Consider the following 14,424-nt stretch of genomic DNA (forward strand, 5'->3'; position numbering starts at 1 on the left):
CCCTGTATAAGAGCAACATATGCTATCTCATAATTCTAACTGCTCTTCATATATCATCATCATCAAATTCCTGCCATGTACCCTCAAGGGGTGTACATGATATAATAGTACTACATGAAAAAAATTACATCATTACTAACTTCCTATCTACAATTTTCCTCCAAATCAGTCTGTTACTTGTCAAGACTCCAACATTATCAGATCTTTTATTTCTATCGTCTAAGGCACATTGTACCGTATCAATCCACCTATATCTTGGTCTTCCTCTGGGTCGTTTTGCTGCCAACCTGGCAGAGAACACTTGTTTAGCTAATCTTTCCTCACCCATTCTGTTTAAGTGACCATATCACCAGAGATTAGCTCTGCTAATGCATTCCTGGATGCTGACAATGTCAAGTTCTTTCCTAATATCCTCATTTTTAATATGATATTGCCATTGATGCCATCTGTTCACACCTATAATCCTTCTCAGGACTCTCATATCTGCTGTCTCTAGTCTTTGGTCAAATGTTTTACTTCTGACCCAGCTCTCAGATCCAGAAGTTAAAACTGGTTTGAACACTGTCTTGGATACAGCTAATTTAGTATTCCGACTAATTTCTCTCTTATTTCATATGAATTTATTCAATTCACTTTCCACCATACTAGCTTTGCTGATTTCGTTGTCTATTTCTATATTTAATTTACCATCTTCACTAAAAATCGTGCATAAATAGCTGAAATGTTTTACTAGTTCCACAGGTTCTCCATTCACAACACAGTTGACATTTTCAATGATTCTGCCTATTTTCATTGTCTTTGTCTTTTTATTGCTGACCTTCATACCATATCTATTACAACAGTTATTCAATTTAGTCAGAGAATCTTGAAGACTTGTAGCAGATTTATTTAGAAGTATAACATCATCCACATAAAGCAAAGAGCTGACATTAACATCTTAAATTTTGATATCATGTTTAATACCACTTTCTTTCATAATGTGATCCATATAGATAATGAATAACAGAGGGGATAATGTACATCCTTGTCTCCCACCAGATTTAACATTAAACCATCTTCCTGTACTTCCTTCAATTCCAACTGCTGACTTACAATTCAAATAAAGACTAAGTATTGCTGATATAATGCCCCATTGACACCATATAACTGTAGTGTATTGAATAGCTCTCTCTTGGCATCGTGTCATATGCCTTTTCCAGATCGACAAAACTTAAATACAGATCTTTGTTATATTCCCATGCTTTCTCGACTATTTGTCGTAAAGTGAAGATCTGATCCTGACAGTCTCTATTTCTATTTGGCCTGAATTCAGCTTGTTCCCCTCCCAGCTTTTCTCCCAAAATTCTTCTCGACCGTTTCTCAAGTATACTTGCATAGATCTTGCCAGGAACACTCAGTAATGAAATGCCTCTGTAATTCTTACATTCGGTTTTATTTCCCTTTTTATATATGGGTACTATGAGAGCTCTATTCCAATTATCGGGAATTCGTCCCTCTGTCCAGGCCTACTGAACTATGCAGTGCAGCCACTGTAAGATTTTTATACCTCCATACTTGAGCATTTCTGGTTGAATATCATCTACTCCTGCGGCCTTTCCACTTTTCAGGCTTTTGATGGTTTTCTACTTCAAGTATGGATATGTATTCCTGACTGCATGCCTGGTCAGTGTTTTTTACCACTGTGCTGTCATCACTGCTTGTTTCATATAGCAGTTTTTCAAAGTAATTACTCCATACTTCAAGGATATCTTTTTCTTTCGTTTTCATATCACCTTTATCATCTCTAACTCCTTTTACAGCACTCTTTCCTCCATTCCTAAGCTTCTTCAACAACCTCCAGAATATTTTGCCACCTTCTTGATATTTATCTTCTATATTCTTGCCAAAGTCCTCCCATGACTTTTGTTTAGCTAGCTTTACACAGTGTTTAGCATTCTTGCATTTGTCTCTGTATTCTCTAAAAGCACAAGCTGACTTATTTGTCAGCTTGTGCTCTTAGAGAATACAGAGACAAATTTTTCTGTCCTTACAGACACCTTCACAACATGCCTCTCGAGCTGAATCAATCAGGGCTTTCTTCAAGGCTTGATTCCTGTTCTCAAACTCTTTCATTTTTTCTTCAATAATCTTTGTGTATTTTAGTCTACAGTTCACATCTGAGAGCTGCTCAACTTTTATTCGCTTTAAAACTTTCTTACGTGTTATTCTTTTCAATATGAAATTCAATTTTATCCTGCTCAAGACTAAATAGTGATCACTTCCAATTTCAAATCCTCTGTACACTCTGTTATCCTGCACCAGGAAGAAAACATCACTATCAACAATAACATAGTCAATGAGACTTTTCTTATTCCTAACCTCTTCTCTCCATGTGAATTTTTGCACATTTTTATGTTGGAACATGGTGTTAGTAATAACCATGTCCATGTCCTGAGCTGAAATCCAACAAATATTTGCCATTATTATTAGCTCTGCTCTTTTCTCCAAATGTTGCCAAAATATTTTTGTATGTCTCACAATCATTTCCTACTCTGTTATTTAGATCCCCAACAAGGACCAACTTTTCATTTTTCATTTTGTCAGTTGCTTTTTCTAAAGCCTCAAAAAATTCCTCCACTTCTACCTTATTAGAACCTTCTGTGAGACCATAGGCACAAATAAGTCTCACTGTCCAGTTCCCCATTCTCATATTTCCCCACATTACTCTACTTGAGACTGACTGCCATTCAAGAAGATTAGCCTTGTATTTTGTGTTAAATACTATGGCTACTCCTTTTTCTAATTGTCATTGCCTGAATATAACATTTTGTATTTATTGTCCAGAAATATCTCACCAGTTTTTGTCTTTTTTGTTTCAGTCACCCCTATTATGTCGATCTGGTACTTATCTAATTCCTCAGCTAGCTCCATTTCTTTGCCATTCAGGCTTCTTATGTTGATAGTACCGATCTTTAACTCTGGTGATGTTGAGTTGGGGTTTGTTTTCAGATTTGTTCCAGTAGCTGACTTTTCGCTGTTCACCCTGGCAAAAACAAAGGGCCTTGTTTAACTGGGCGATGCCCCAGCCGGCTGAAATTTTGTCATGTTGTACCATCATTTTTTTATTTTGGTTTAACCAATAAGAATACGATTTGGTCAGCTAAATCCCAAATTGCCAGCCCATCCTCGTTCATTCAGTATCCAAGTAGATACTCAACAGGATGCACCACGAGAAGGTGAGGATTGGACATTAAGTCAGAAGCCCTGGTCGGTTCTTCGCATTCCTTTAAAGGCTATGTGGTGATCTCTTCTCAGTTATACAGCTTTGACCTTTAAGTACCCTTCATATATAAATAGCACAATCTTGAAGATATTTTACTGTAGGCGACCTCTGTTTAACAGCTTGGACAAAATTAGGATAAAAACAAGAATAATTTCTTTTCAGGTAAAACATCCTTTCCCAATATAGTGGGAAAAAACTTGCTACACTTTATAAGACTCCTATCATAAGGGCTGTGCTGCATGTGCCTCTGCAGATCAGATATCCCATATAAGAACACCAAATCTAGAATCTTCTTTTTTTGGTCTGATCTGGATTCAAATTTCCCCACTGCACTCTGTAGCATTCATATGCTATTTTTTTTTTTTTTTTTATCTCTCTCCACATCCTGATAACCATTTCGAACTATTTAATTGGGTATTCCTGAAGCATATTTTCCACAATCCAAATACCCAAACAGTAGTCATTTTCTGGAAAATTTCAATGTTCAAAACTCCAACTAGCTTTGCATCTTCAATTATAATGGATCAAGCTGGAAGAAATACCAGCATATCCATTTTTAGCAATGACCTAACAGAAACCGTACATTTACTTATCAGAATATCAAATTACTTATCTTCATCACCATCCAAAACTCTTGGCTCTTTCTTAACCAGCTCTCCTCCTATAATCCAGCTTGTTTATAGTGTCCAAGTCTTCTTTAAAATCTATAGAAATATTAAAGTTTATAGAAAATTTACAACAATTCATCGCTCAGGTATTTTTAGTACTGTCACTTGTCAATGTAATAGTACAAAAGATCTGGTTGACCAAGTAGATAGCATAGTCACACTCTAGGCAATAAGCTGTAGAACTGAATTCATGGAGGCATGAATGTTTAGGGAGTACACATTTTTGCTGCCCATTGTGAGACCACTACCCTGCTTATTAGAAACCTAATGCAATTAGGAAGAGGAAAAAAAAAAGTATCGTGAGGTCTCTAGAGAAGACTTTCCAGATTAACTTATCATTAGTTCACCTACTGTCCTTTTTCTTTTGCAGCCTTTCCTTCATGGATGGAATTTAAACATCTTGAATACTACAAGCTTCTTAGATCCTGACAGTATCCTTCCCAGCTCAACATGGTGAAAATTTGCACCAGAAATAATGACCAGTCTATATAATCTTTTCCATCTTTCATTCTCATCCAGCATTCTGTACTACAGCACAGGATAGATGCTGGATGCAGGTTTTGACAAATTATGCAAAACCCTTTCCTTCCCAGTTACATGATGATCAACATTCATTATTAAAAAATAATTATGGAAACAACTACCATTTATAGTAAAACTTCACTTTAAATTTAATATATTTTCATAATTTTAATATATTTTGGTTTATATTAAACTGAAATTTTACTATAACATGGTGGTTATTTTCATAATTTTTGAATAATGTATGCAAAACCCTCCTTCCTACAAAAAAAGAAGTATCTGCCCATTTTGCCAGATGGCAAAATCTACTGGCCATAGGCAAGTATTTGTCGAGCCCTAGATGGGCAAGTAGCATATCTCAAAAAAAAACTTAAGTCACCCATCATCTTCACACTTCAGTTTAGAGACTACCCAACTAGTTAATCAATGATCATAAGCATAAATTCCATCAGCCTAGATCCATATAGCCAATCTCATATACATCAGCCACTATCAGCACAGAAATTGCATCCATCTTATTGTCCACTTATATAACTCAGTAGTCAATTTTCTCTAGTAATGCTGGGATGTTTCAGGGGTATGTTCTGTCATGTATCTGCTTTCTCCTATACATAAACGATCTTTCACTGATTCCAAATGTTCTAGTAGTTTTGATGACAGCATACTATATTCATTCTATTCATCTAATAATCCTTGAAGTGCTGAAACATTCAAGCTTCAAGGTGCTCTACATCTCTCACATCCTTATCTCCATACCACTCTTTTATACGATGATTGTCTACCACACAAAACCAGATCTCTTGCTCTTAGGCTGATATTTACTTCTGCCCTTTTTGTTACAAACAAACATGAAACTTCCTAAGCCTCACAAACTTCATATTCTTTTTTTGGTTTTAGGCATTACTTTTCATGTGTCAGCTAATGCTGTACAAATTAGAAGACATGGGGTGGGAGCAAACCTGCACTACTCTAGAGTTGTTTTTTGTGTGTGTGTTCATAAAAAAAATTAATTAGGCGTAGCTGTGTGAAGAACAATTTCCCAAAATCAAGCACACCATTAAAACTTATTGAGTTTACTTATGTTCACTTAGGCATTATTAACAAACAAAATACATTTTATCTAGTCACATTCTTGTCTAATGACTTCACTGAGTCTTTTGTCAACAAGGTCATTAACAGTTTTTTTGTTGCCAATTTGCAAGAGACTCTTGACCATATCATCATCCTGTATATTAAAGGCATATCATAATGAATCTCCAAATTGCTAAACCCATTGGAGAAGTTATTTCAGAGCAGCTCGCCCAATTTATAAGCTTACCTACTATCAAATTCCTTGTGTCTATGAGCTATCATACTTTGGCCAAACTAGCAAATTTGTAATGGTTTGCCATGAGCACACCTAGACAGTATTGTCCACAAGTCAGAAAAATATAGGCTTTATAAACAAGCTATATCTTCAAAATATAGAATTGTTTGTGGGGGAAAAAAAAAAAAAACTACAGTCCTACATAAGTCATTTTCTTACAAAGTAGACATATAAAAAAAATGCTGTGAAACCTTACTTCATCGCCCTAATCTGAATAAATTGATGATGTTAAGTTTGGGAAATTGTGTTTTCACATATTACCTCATTATTTTTATGTATTTTTTTAAACATATAAACAATGGCATTAGTACTAGAGTAGTTGGGATTGTGTATGATTTTCACATACAGCTGATACACTCTCATTGTTGATTCATCAATTATGTTACTTGTGTCTTGTTAATTTTCAAATTCATATTGAAGATGCCCTTCATACAAAATTTTATGTGATTAAACTTTTAATATAAATATTCCACAGCATTAATTTTTATTTAAATGTCCATTTGTAGAAATAAATATATGATTTAGTACCTTTTCCAAAGGTACTAAACAGCAGATCATGTCAGTGGAACAGTACCTATTTCTGCTTAGATAAAATGGGCACTATTCCACTAATTCTGGTCAGCAAGTTTTATACCTTGGTTATTCATAATGATATTATTTAATGTATAGTGAATATTGTAACTTCCTTAATTAGAATAACTTTTAAATTAATATTTCCAGTAATTTAGCAGTCAAACTGCCATCATCAGGGAACAAAGAACACAAATTGTTATGTGCATGCAGGCATTAATTAAGGTAAGTATGACTGAAGCAGAACAACAAAGGCAAGTCTCAAGTCCTAAACAGCGCCCGCTAGTGAGCTTGGATGAGTGTTCTTGGCTGCTAGGATGAATTTCTAAGGACAAGTGCTTCACAGATTTGACCTAGTTTCATACAACCATCGTTTAGGTTTGGGTAGTTTCTTAAGGCTTAGATTGTTAAGGTTAACAAAAAGTCTTTCATATTTAAATTTGCTACTATTGAGTAAGGTGGCCTTTTTTCCATTATATTTTACGGTGTGTATCTAAAGCATGATTAGCAAGTCCTGAGTGACTGTAGTCATGGCAGACAATGTTGAACACACTAATTCTTTCTTTTAGTGTTACGTGGTGATCAGCATTCATTTTAGAAATTATGAACTTTACAACTGTGTTATAAATAACTTATTTTAATTTTCTGAAGTTTCGACCTTCATATTAAGGTCATCATTTGGAGTATACAGAAAATGTGTATACTCCAGATGATGACCTTAATATGAAGTTTTTTTGTGTATACTCCAGATCCGTGTTTCTCAACCTGTGATCCGCGGACCGCAGGTAGTCTGCGACATTGGTACAGGTGGTCTGCAGGCTGACTTAAATTAAATATATATATATATATATATATATATTATTTATCCAAGCAAAACAAATGAAAATTGAATAAGTAAGTAAAAATTATTGAAATAAAATGGATACTTAAAAAAACCAACAAATAGTGGCAAGGCACTGGAAGTATCCTATCTCTTAAGTTTGCACATAGCAAAAACAGGGAAACCTCATTCTATCAGGGAAAATTTACTACTTCCAGCTATAAAAGATGTAGTATAAACCATGTTTGGCAACAAGTTACTAAAAGAGGTTGATTTGATTCCTCTTTCAAATGACACTGACGGTCGCAGAATTGATGATAGGCAGGTGACATAGCATCTCAGTTAATCGAAAGAGTTAAGAGCCCTTATTATGTGTTACAAATGATGTGCAGTTAATATAGTTACATAATACACAGAGAAATCCAGTAGGAAAAATGTGTGGGCTTCTGTTCAGATGGAGCTCAGGGGGGGGGGGGGTTGTTTCTATGGTCTAGGAAGTAGCTCCGGATATGAATTGGGTGCATTGTTTCATAGATAGGGAAGTGTTATCCTCCAAAGGAATGCAATTTAAAATTGTGCTATACAATGGTGTAAAGCTAGTTAATTTTATTAAGGCTCGACTGTTAAATAACAGATTATTTTCAGTACTCTATGACGAAATGGGCAGTGAATATATACAACTTTTGCTTCATTCTCAAATTCGCTGGCTTTCCATGGGCAAAGTACTAACAAGGTTATTTCAATTAAGGCACGAGTTCTATTGTTTGTAAATGAATGTAATTCTGATTTTGCATCACTCCTTGTTGACGAAGCATGATTATCAACACTATCCTAAATTCCTGACATTTTTTCGAAATTAAATGAACTAAATCTCTCCCTTTACGAAAATTCTTTAACTGTTCTTGACGCCTATGACAAAATAAAGGCATTCGATAAAAAAATTGGTGTTATGGATTAGTTATGTAAAAGACTGACAATTTGCACTTTTTCCAACATTGGAACCCACCTCAAAACTCTGAAACAGAATTTTGAAACATATTTTCCAAATAACTTTTAAAATAAATTTTTGTGGATTCGCAATCCATTTTAGGATTGCAGTCACAAGAATGACCTTTTGTTATCGAAAAAAAAAAAAAGTTAATTGAGCTTTCAAGTGACAGTGGGCTTAAAATGCAATTCCGGATCTCGCCTCCAGTGAGAAATGAATTTCCCAAATTATCTAAAGAAGCACTGAAAATCGTCATGCAGTTTCCTACAACCTATCTTTGAGAAAGGATTTTCATCGCTCCTTCAAATAAAAACAAAATACAGAATTCGTCTTAATGTGTGTGTCGATCTTCGACTGAAGTTTATCAATATTGAGCCAGATATCCAGCAGCTCAATCATCTCATTAAAAGTAAGTAGTAACATAATTATATCATATTATTTATTTATTTAATAAAAATTATAACTTTGTTCAGTGATGATACACTTAATCGTTTACTTCCAATTTAATTAATTATGTTTCCATATGTATTCAAAACATGCGTTTAGATTTATTATGTTATAAATGGCACAGTTTTTCTCAAATGTTGGTAATACCCACATAGGTTTTTTAAAATAATTACATAACTTAGTGGTCCGTATAATTGTTTTAGGCATTTTACTGGTGCTTGGGCTTAGAAAGGTTGAGAAAAGCTGCTGCAGGTGATGACCTTCATATGAAGGTTGAAAGGTCGGGAAATTTAAATAGTTATTTATAACATCGTTGTAAAGTCCACAATTTCTAAAATAAGCACACTAATTCCTTCAGTATAGCACACATGCAGCCATCTATGGGCATCACAGACCTGTTACTGCTCTGTTTCATGTGGCTAAATATCACTTGTCCCTCTAAGAAGACAGTGACTCCAGAGAATACACCAAATCTATTACCATCCCATATATATATATATATATATATATATATCTGTGGCACTTCAACAAAACTAAGAAAAATCTTCAAAAGATACAACTTTGTAACCGTTTCCAGACCACATAAAAAATTTTCATTCCTTATCTGCTCTCCCAAAGAGCAGCAACAGTCCCTAAACTGTCCGGTGTCTACTAGGTACCCAGCAGCTGTAAGCTGTCCTACTATGGCCAAACAGGAGGGACAGCCAACATAAGAATTGCAGAATAAGAAGACTACATCCAGATCCATCACTACAGAAATCCAGGACTTACTGACCCAGGACTTCAACACCAACCATAAGATATGGGAAAAAACCATCATAATCCACAGGAGCAAATGTAAACATGAAAGAATTTTCTAAAAATCTGCTGAGCCTTAAGGAATTACCAAAACCTAAACATATTTGGTTGTATGAAACCACCTCAAATCTGGGATGCACTTGTCCTTAGATTCAGCCCAACAGCCAAGGACTCCCATCCCACTACTGGGCGCTGTTTAGGTCTTGAGACTTGCCTTTGTTGTTCTGCTTCAGTAATACTTACCATAATTAATGCCTGCATGCACATAACAATTTGTTTTCTTTGTTCCCTGATGATGGCAGTTTGACTCTGCTAAAATACTGGAAATATTAATTAAAAAGTTATTCTTATTAACATATAGTGTACATTGTAACTTCCTTAAGTAATGTCATTATACTATTCCACTAATATAGCACTATCCCCACCTTACTTTTTCTGCTCAGACTACAGTCAGCACTTGAACATTCATTTACATTTCAAGTGTTAATCCACTAAACCTCATCTCAGGTTTGTTTTATTTATTTAATATGTATCCATTCTCTGGAGCAATCTTCATCATGAAGTATTACGCAAGGACTTCAACCCCCAATTATTCAAAATGAATATTATAAGATTCCATCTTTCTTAACTCCTGTCTACTCGTGATATAAGTTCTGACATCTTGTCGTGTGGGACTGAAATAATAAAGTAAGAAGCCTGCATATTCTACATCACATATTGTGAATTTCCTGACATGGGAGGGGTTAGAATCAAACAACAATACAATCAGCTTGCAATGTACAATGCTGTGACCTCTCCAAAACAGAGAATAGTCCATCACAATGTCAGATGATCAAATATTGTCTTGCTCCAATCAACTTTTATTTTCACTGTGTCCCCCTCAAGGTTTAGAATTTTCGATTTATTCTTTCGAAGTCTATAGGAGTTTCTCTTCTGATTTCAAAGAAATTTGTCAACATTTGGAGATGGGAGATTTAGTTTGGTTGGGATTACAGCTGAAACAACCTGTCTTATACATGTCAATTTTGCATGTTCTCAGGCCAGTTTGTTTTGCTAAATGAAAACACAGAGCTCTCAGGTGCCACCTATGTATAATCATGACTAAGTAACCATCAGCTCCACAGCACGTATGTTCTCTGTATCCGATTACAGATTCAAACCAAATTTTTCCAACCAAAAGGAATTGTTGTCACCAATCAGACTACAGAGTACAAAGAAGGGAGAAGAAAAGGAAGCGAGTATACACTTCCTGAATCCGACTTTGTACGATGAAGAAATAGTCATGCAAATTTTTTTCTATAAGTTATGTCTATGAAGAAAAATTAGTTCATTTCAGACAACTAAATCATTTTCTTTCACGATCGGTTGCTATATATAACTATAAATATAGCCATTCAATGACAGTGAAATTGCCTAATATACCGAAAAAGAAATTGTGTACAAACGTAATGAAAATTATGTAACTTATGCTATATTGTTACTCAAATCCTAGTTATGTTTGCAGTCATTTTCAATCAGCTAAGGAACAAAATCCCCACTCTCACACACACGATAAATACAGTTCGTTCTTCAGACTCCTCTCCTAAGCAGACCAGGTACTGTTGTGACTTACTACATATATACAGGGTGGCCATAATTAAACTTCCCCTATTCAGAGCATTATGTGGCTCGATCTAACAAATGGAATGTCACCACACCAAATTTGGTAGGGAGACTAATGAAGACATGGAAAGAAGGAATCTACAAAAAAAAAAAGTTCAAAACGTTGCCGATAAATGAAGTGTAGCACACTGTTGCAGCCCCAGGAAGCCAAAATTTTGCATAAAACAAAGTTTGAACAACTGTTTTGTCAACATCATAAGAACTATAAAGTAAAGAGAAAACATCACAAAAATATGATGTATAACATGCACCTCACTTTACCATATCGAGTGCAATGCATCAGCTGTTCTTTATGAGTTTAGAATCTACCAGAACACAAGTTCTGGTAGGTTCTCAGTCAGCAAACACAATTAGATCAATGATTCAGAAGTTTGAAGAAACAGGATCTTTGGAAGTTCAACCTAGTAGAGGACGTAAATCAGTACCACTATGGATAATTGAAGAAGTTGCCAGCATGATTGTCACATATCACACAAAAATGTTGCCAGTAGTAACAGCGTAACAATTGGATATGCTTATTCCATGGTATGGAAAGTCTTGCGCAAAATTATGTTTTATCCATATAAGATCAGCTGCATACAGCAGCTGCTATATGATGATTATGATAAGCGATTGACATTTGCTCTGATCAAATTGAAAGTCGACAATGCTAAGCCTTGGAAAATTCTGTGGGGAATTGTATTTTTATCTGAACAGGACTGTAAACACCCAAAATCATTGAATTTGGGCTTTCAAATCACCCCATGTACTCCAGGAACTCCCATTACATTCACTAAAAATTACTTTTTGGGATGGCTTCACAGTAGATTTTATAATAGTGACATTCTTTTTTTGAGGACATAACTCTGACAGGACCAAGAACTTTTCCATTACCACACAGAAATATCACAATATGCTGAAAAGTTTTGTCATTCTGCAACTTGAGCAACAATATCTAGACAAGACCATTTTTATGAAAGATCCCTCCACACACACTGTACAAACAACCAGTACAGAAGGGTATCGCTTTCTTTTGTGGCATCACTCCACAAAAGAGAGTAATTAACCACTCTTCTTTCCAGCTGCATGGCCACTTTGCTCCCCTGGCATTACTCTATGCGATTTTTGGTTGTGGGCTCAAAGTCAATGTGGCAGTGTCTCGAACTTTGCATCCACAAACGACAATGTATCACGGACTGTGATGAACATTCCTTCAGATATGTTATGTTCTGTTGCTGAAAACGCTATATACAGGATGCAATTTCTAGTCCATGAGAACAGTGGCCACATCAAACTGGGTCCTCTTTCACATGGGTAAACTCAATGTGTTCGAGTTGTGCAACAGGTTTGTGAAAACACTGCTCCAGTAACTGTAATTACTGTGCTATATTAAATTGATATTAAAATGTGTTATTGCTGTTATCATAAGTGCAACATAATAAAGGTAATCTTTCATTTCAGTTTAGTCTTTGTTATTCATTTGTCTGTTCATTTTTGCTTCCTTTTACATTGTAGATCATCATATTTCTCCTATCAGCATTTTGAACTTTTTTTTTTCTTTTTTTTTGTGGAATCCTCCCCATATTTTGAATTGGTCTCCCTGCCAAATTTGATGACATTCCAATTGTAAGATTGAGCTACATAAGACTCTGAATAGGGGAAGTTTAATTATGGCCACCCTGTATAAATAATCTTATAAACATTCAATACAGACACACAATTTCAGCTCAATACACTCACATATGTGGAAGAGCCTCATCCTTCACAGACAATTACATTTCCAAAAAATACTTTGACATGTAAACAAAAGACTAGCAGAAACAAGTTTGGAAATGCATGTACAGAAAACGTGATTAGTGTGAAACTGCCTTCACCAGGTGAGTGTTATTATACCAAAGGAGCAATTAGAATTACCAGTAGCCAAAAGCAACACAGAGAATTTTTAGTTAGGTGGAGAGGTATTTTTCAAGAAATTGAAAGTTGGGATTTTTATCCTTATATGCACACAAGCAAGATCTATATAAAATTCTGGTTTTCTAGTCCAAGGGAGTGGTAATAAATCTATCTATCTATCAATCAGTAACTCACTTAGCAGTGTATATAATTATGAAAATAATAGTCAATGAAATTACAAAGTTGATACCATTTGTACCTAACAATTCAATTTACAAAGAATAATAAATTGCCAAGTTAACTTTATGTTACAATGGTTCCAAGTGATGCCATTTCATTATCTCAGAATGCTAAATAGTTTGATCATGGGAATTACCATGCCATTTTGCTATTTCTTATTATGGTATATCATATAGATAATTCTGAGCAGCTCACATAATCTTATAAACATTCACAATACAGACACAATTTCAGAACAATACACTCACATATATGAAAGAACCTCATCATTCATAGAGGATTATATTTCCAAACAATGCTTCTACATGTAAACAAAAGACTTACAGAAACAAGTTAGGAAATGCATGTGCAATTCAACTTTGTACTAAGATAAGATACATTCAATTAAAATGTGTAATTATTCAAAGAAATTCATGCCAAATACAATTGAAATGGTAAGAAGTTATTCCATCATTGTAAATCAGGATATAAACATTTACCTGATATTCATCAGTTTCAAGGGTTGCTGGGAGAGTAGTGCCAGGACTTTTAGTATCACAATCTTTCTTTTTAATATCTTCATTTTTAATTAATGATTCCTCATCACATTTAATCAGTGAATGCTTTAAAGGTTTCTTAAATACACCTATTAAAATATATATAATGAAATGCTTATAAATAATTTGAACAATTTCTTTAAAAAGAACAAACACAAGTAAGAAACATGAAAATACTTGTGAAAGGAAAAGGAGAGTTGCGAATATATACTAGTGAGCATTTTATCACATGAATCCAGTGAACTGTTTCCATGATATTTATAAAAATCGCAAAAAAAAAAAAAAAAAAAAAAAAAAAAAAAAAAAAAAAAAAAAAAAATTAATACCAGGTGATACATGCTCCTTTACTTGACTTTTAATGTACATGCTACCATAATTTTATGGGGATTACTTATCCTTTCAGGAATGAGTTTTTTCACTTTTTTTTTAATTAATTTCAAAATTCTGAACATTGAAAATACAATAATTTAAGAAATAAAGTATTATTTTTGGTTTATGCATTGTAGAATCCACATAACCAATTTTACCATTAATGTAGTTTGAATTAAACTAAATCGTTTAACCTCCCTACCGGCCGAGGTGGATGAAATAGTGAGACCAAACTGCACTTCTTATCCATGTTATTCAATAGGTGTTACAGAATCATATCCAGATTTAGCTGGATGTCAACAGA

General features: G+C 34.5%; 1 protein-coding gene across 2 annotated transcripts in view; it reads right to left on the bottom strand.

Moving 5' to 3' along the window:
• Positions 1 to 14,424, bottom strand: part of NSD (Nuclear receptor binding SET domain protein) — a 442,610-nt gene that overhangs the window by 254,791 nt on the left and 173,395 nt on the right. For both annotated transcript variants that reach the window (XM_090392494.1, XM_090392492.1), the window contains exon 6: positions 13,695 to 13,840. In XM_090392494.1, coding sequence (XP_090248620.1) covers positions 13,695 to 13,840 — 146 coding nt within the window. The remainder of the gene's footprint in view (positions 1 to 13,694; positions 13,841 to 14,424) is intronic.

This window comes from Typopeltis vanoorti, chromosome 5 (genome assembly GCF_054136105.1).
Source record: "Typopeltis vanoorti isolate ZY-2024b chromosome 5, IOZ_Tvanoo_1.0, whole genome shotgun sequence".
Taxonomy (NCBI): Eukaryota; Metazoa; Arthropoda; class Arachnida; order Uropygi; family Thelyphonidae; genus Typopeltis; species Typopeltis vanoorti.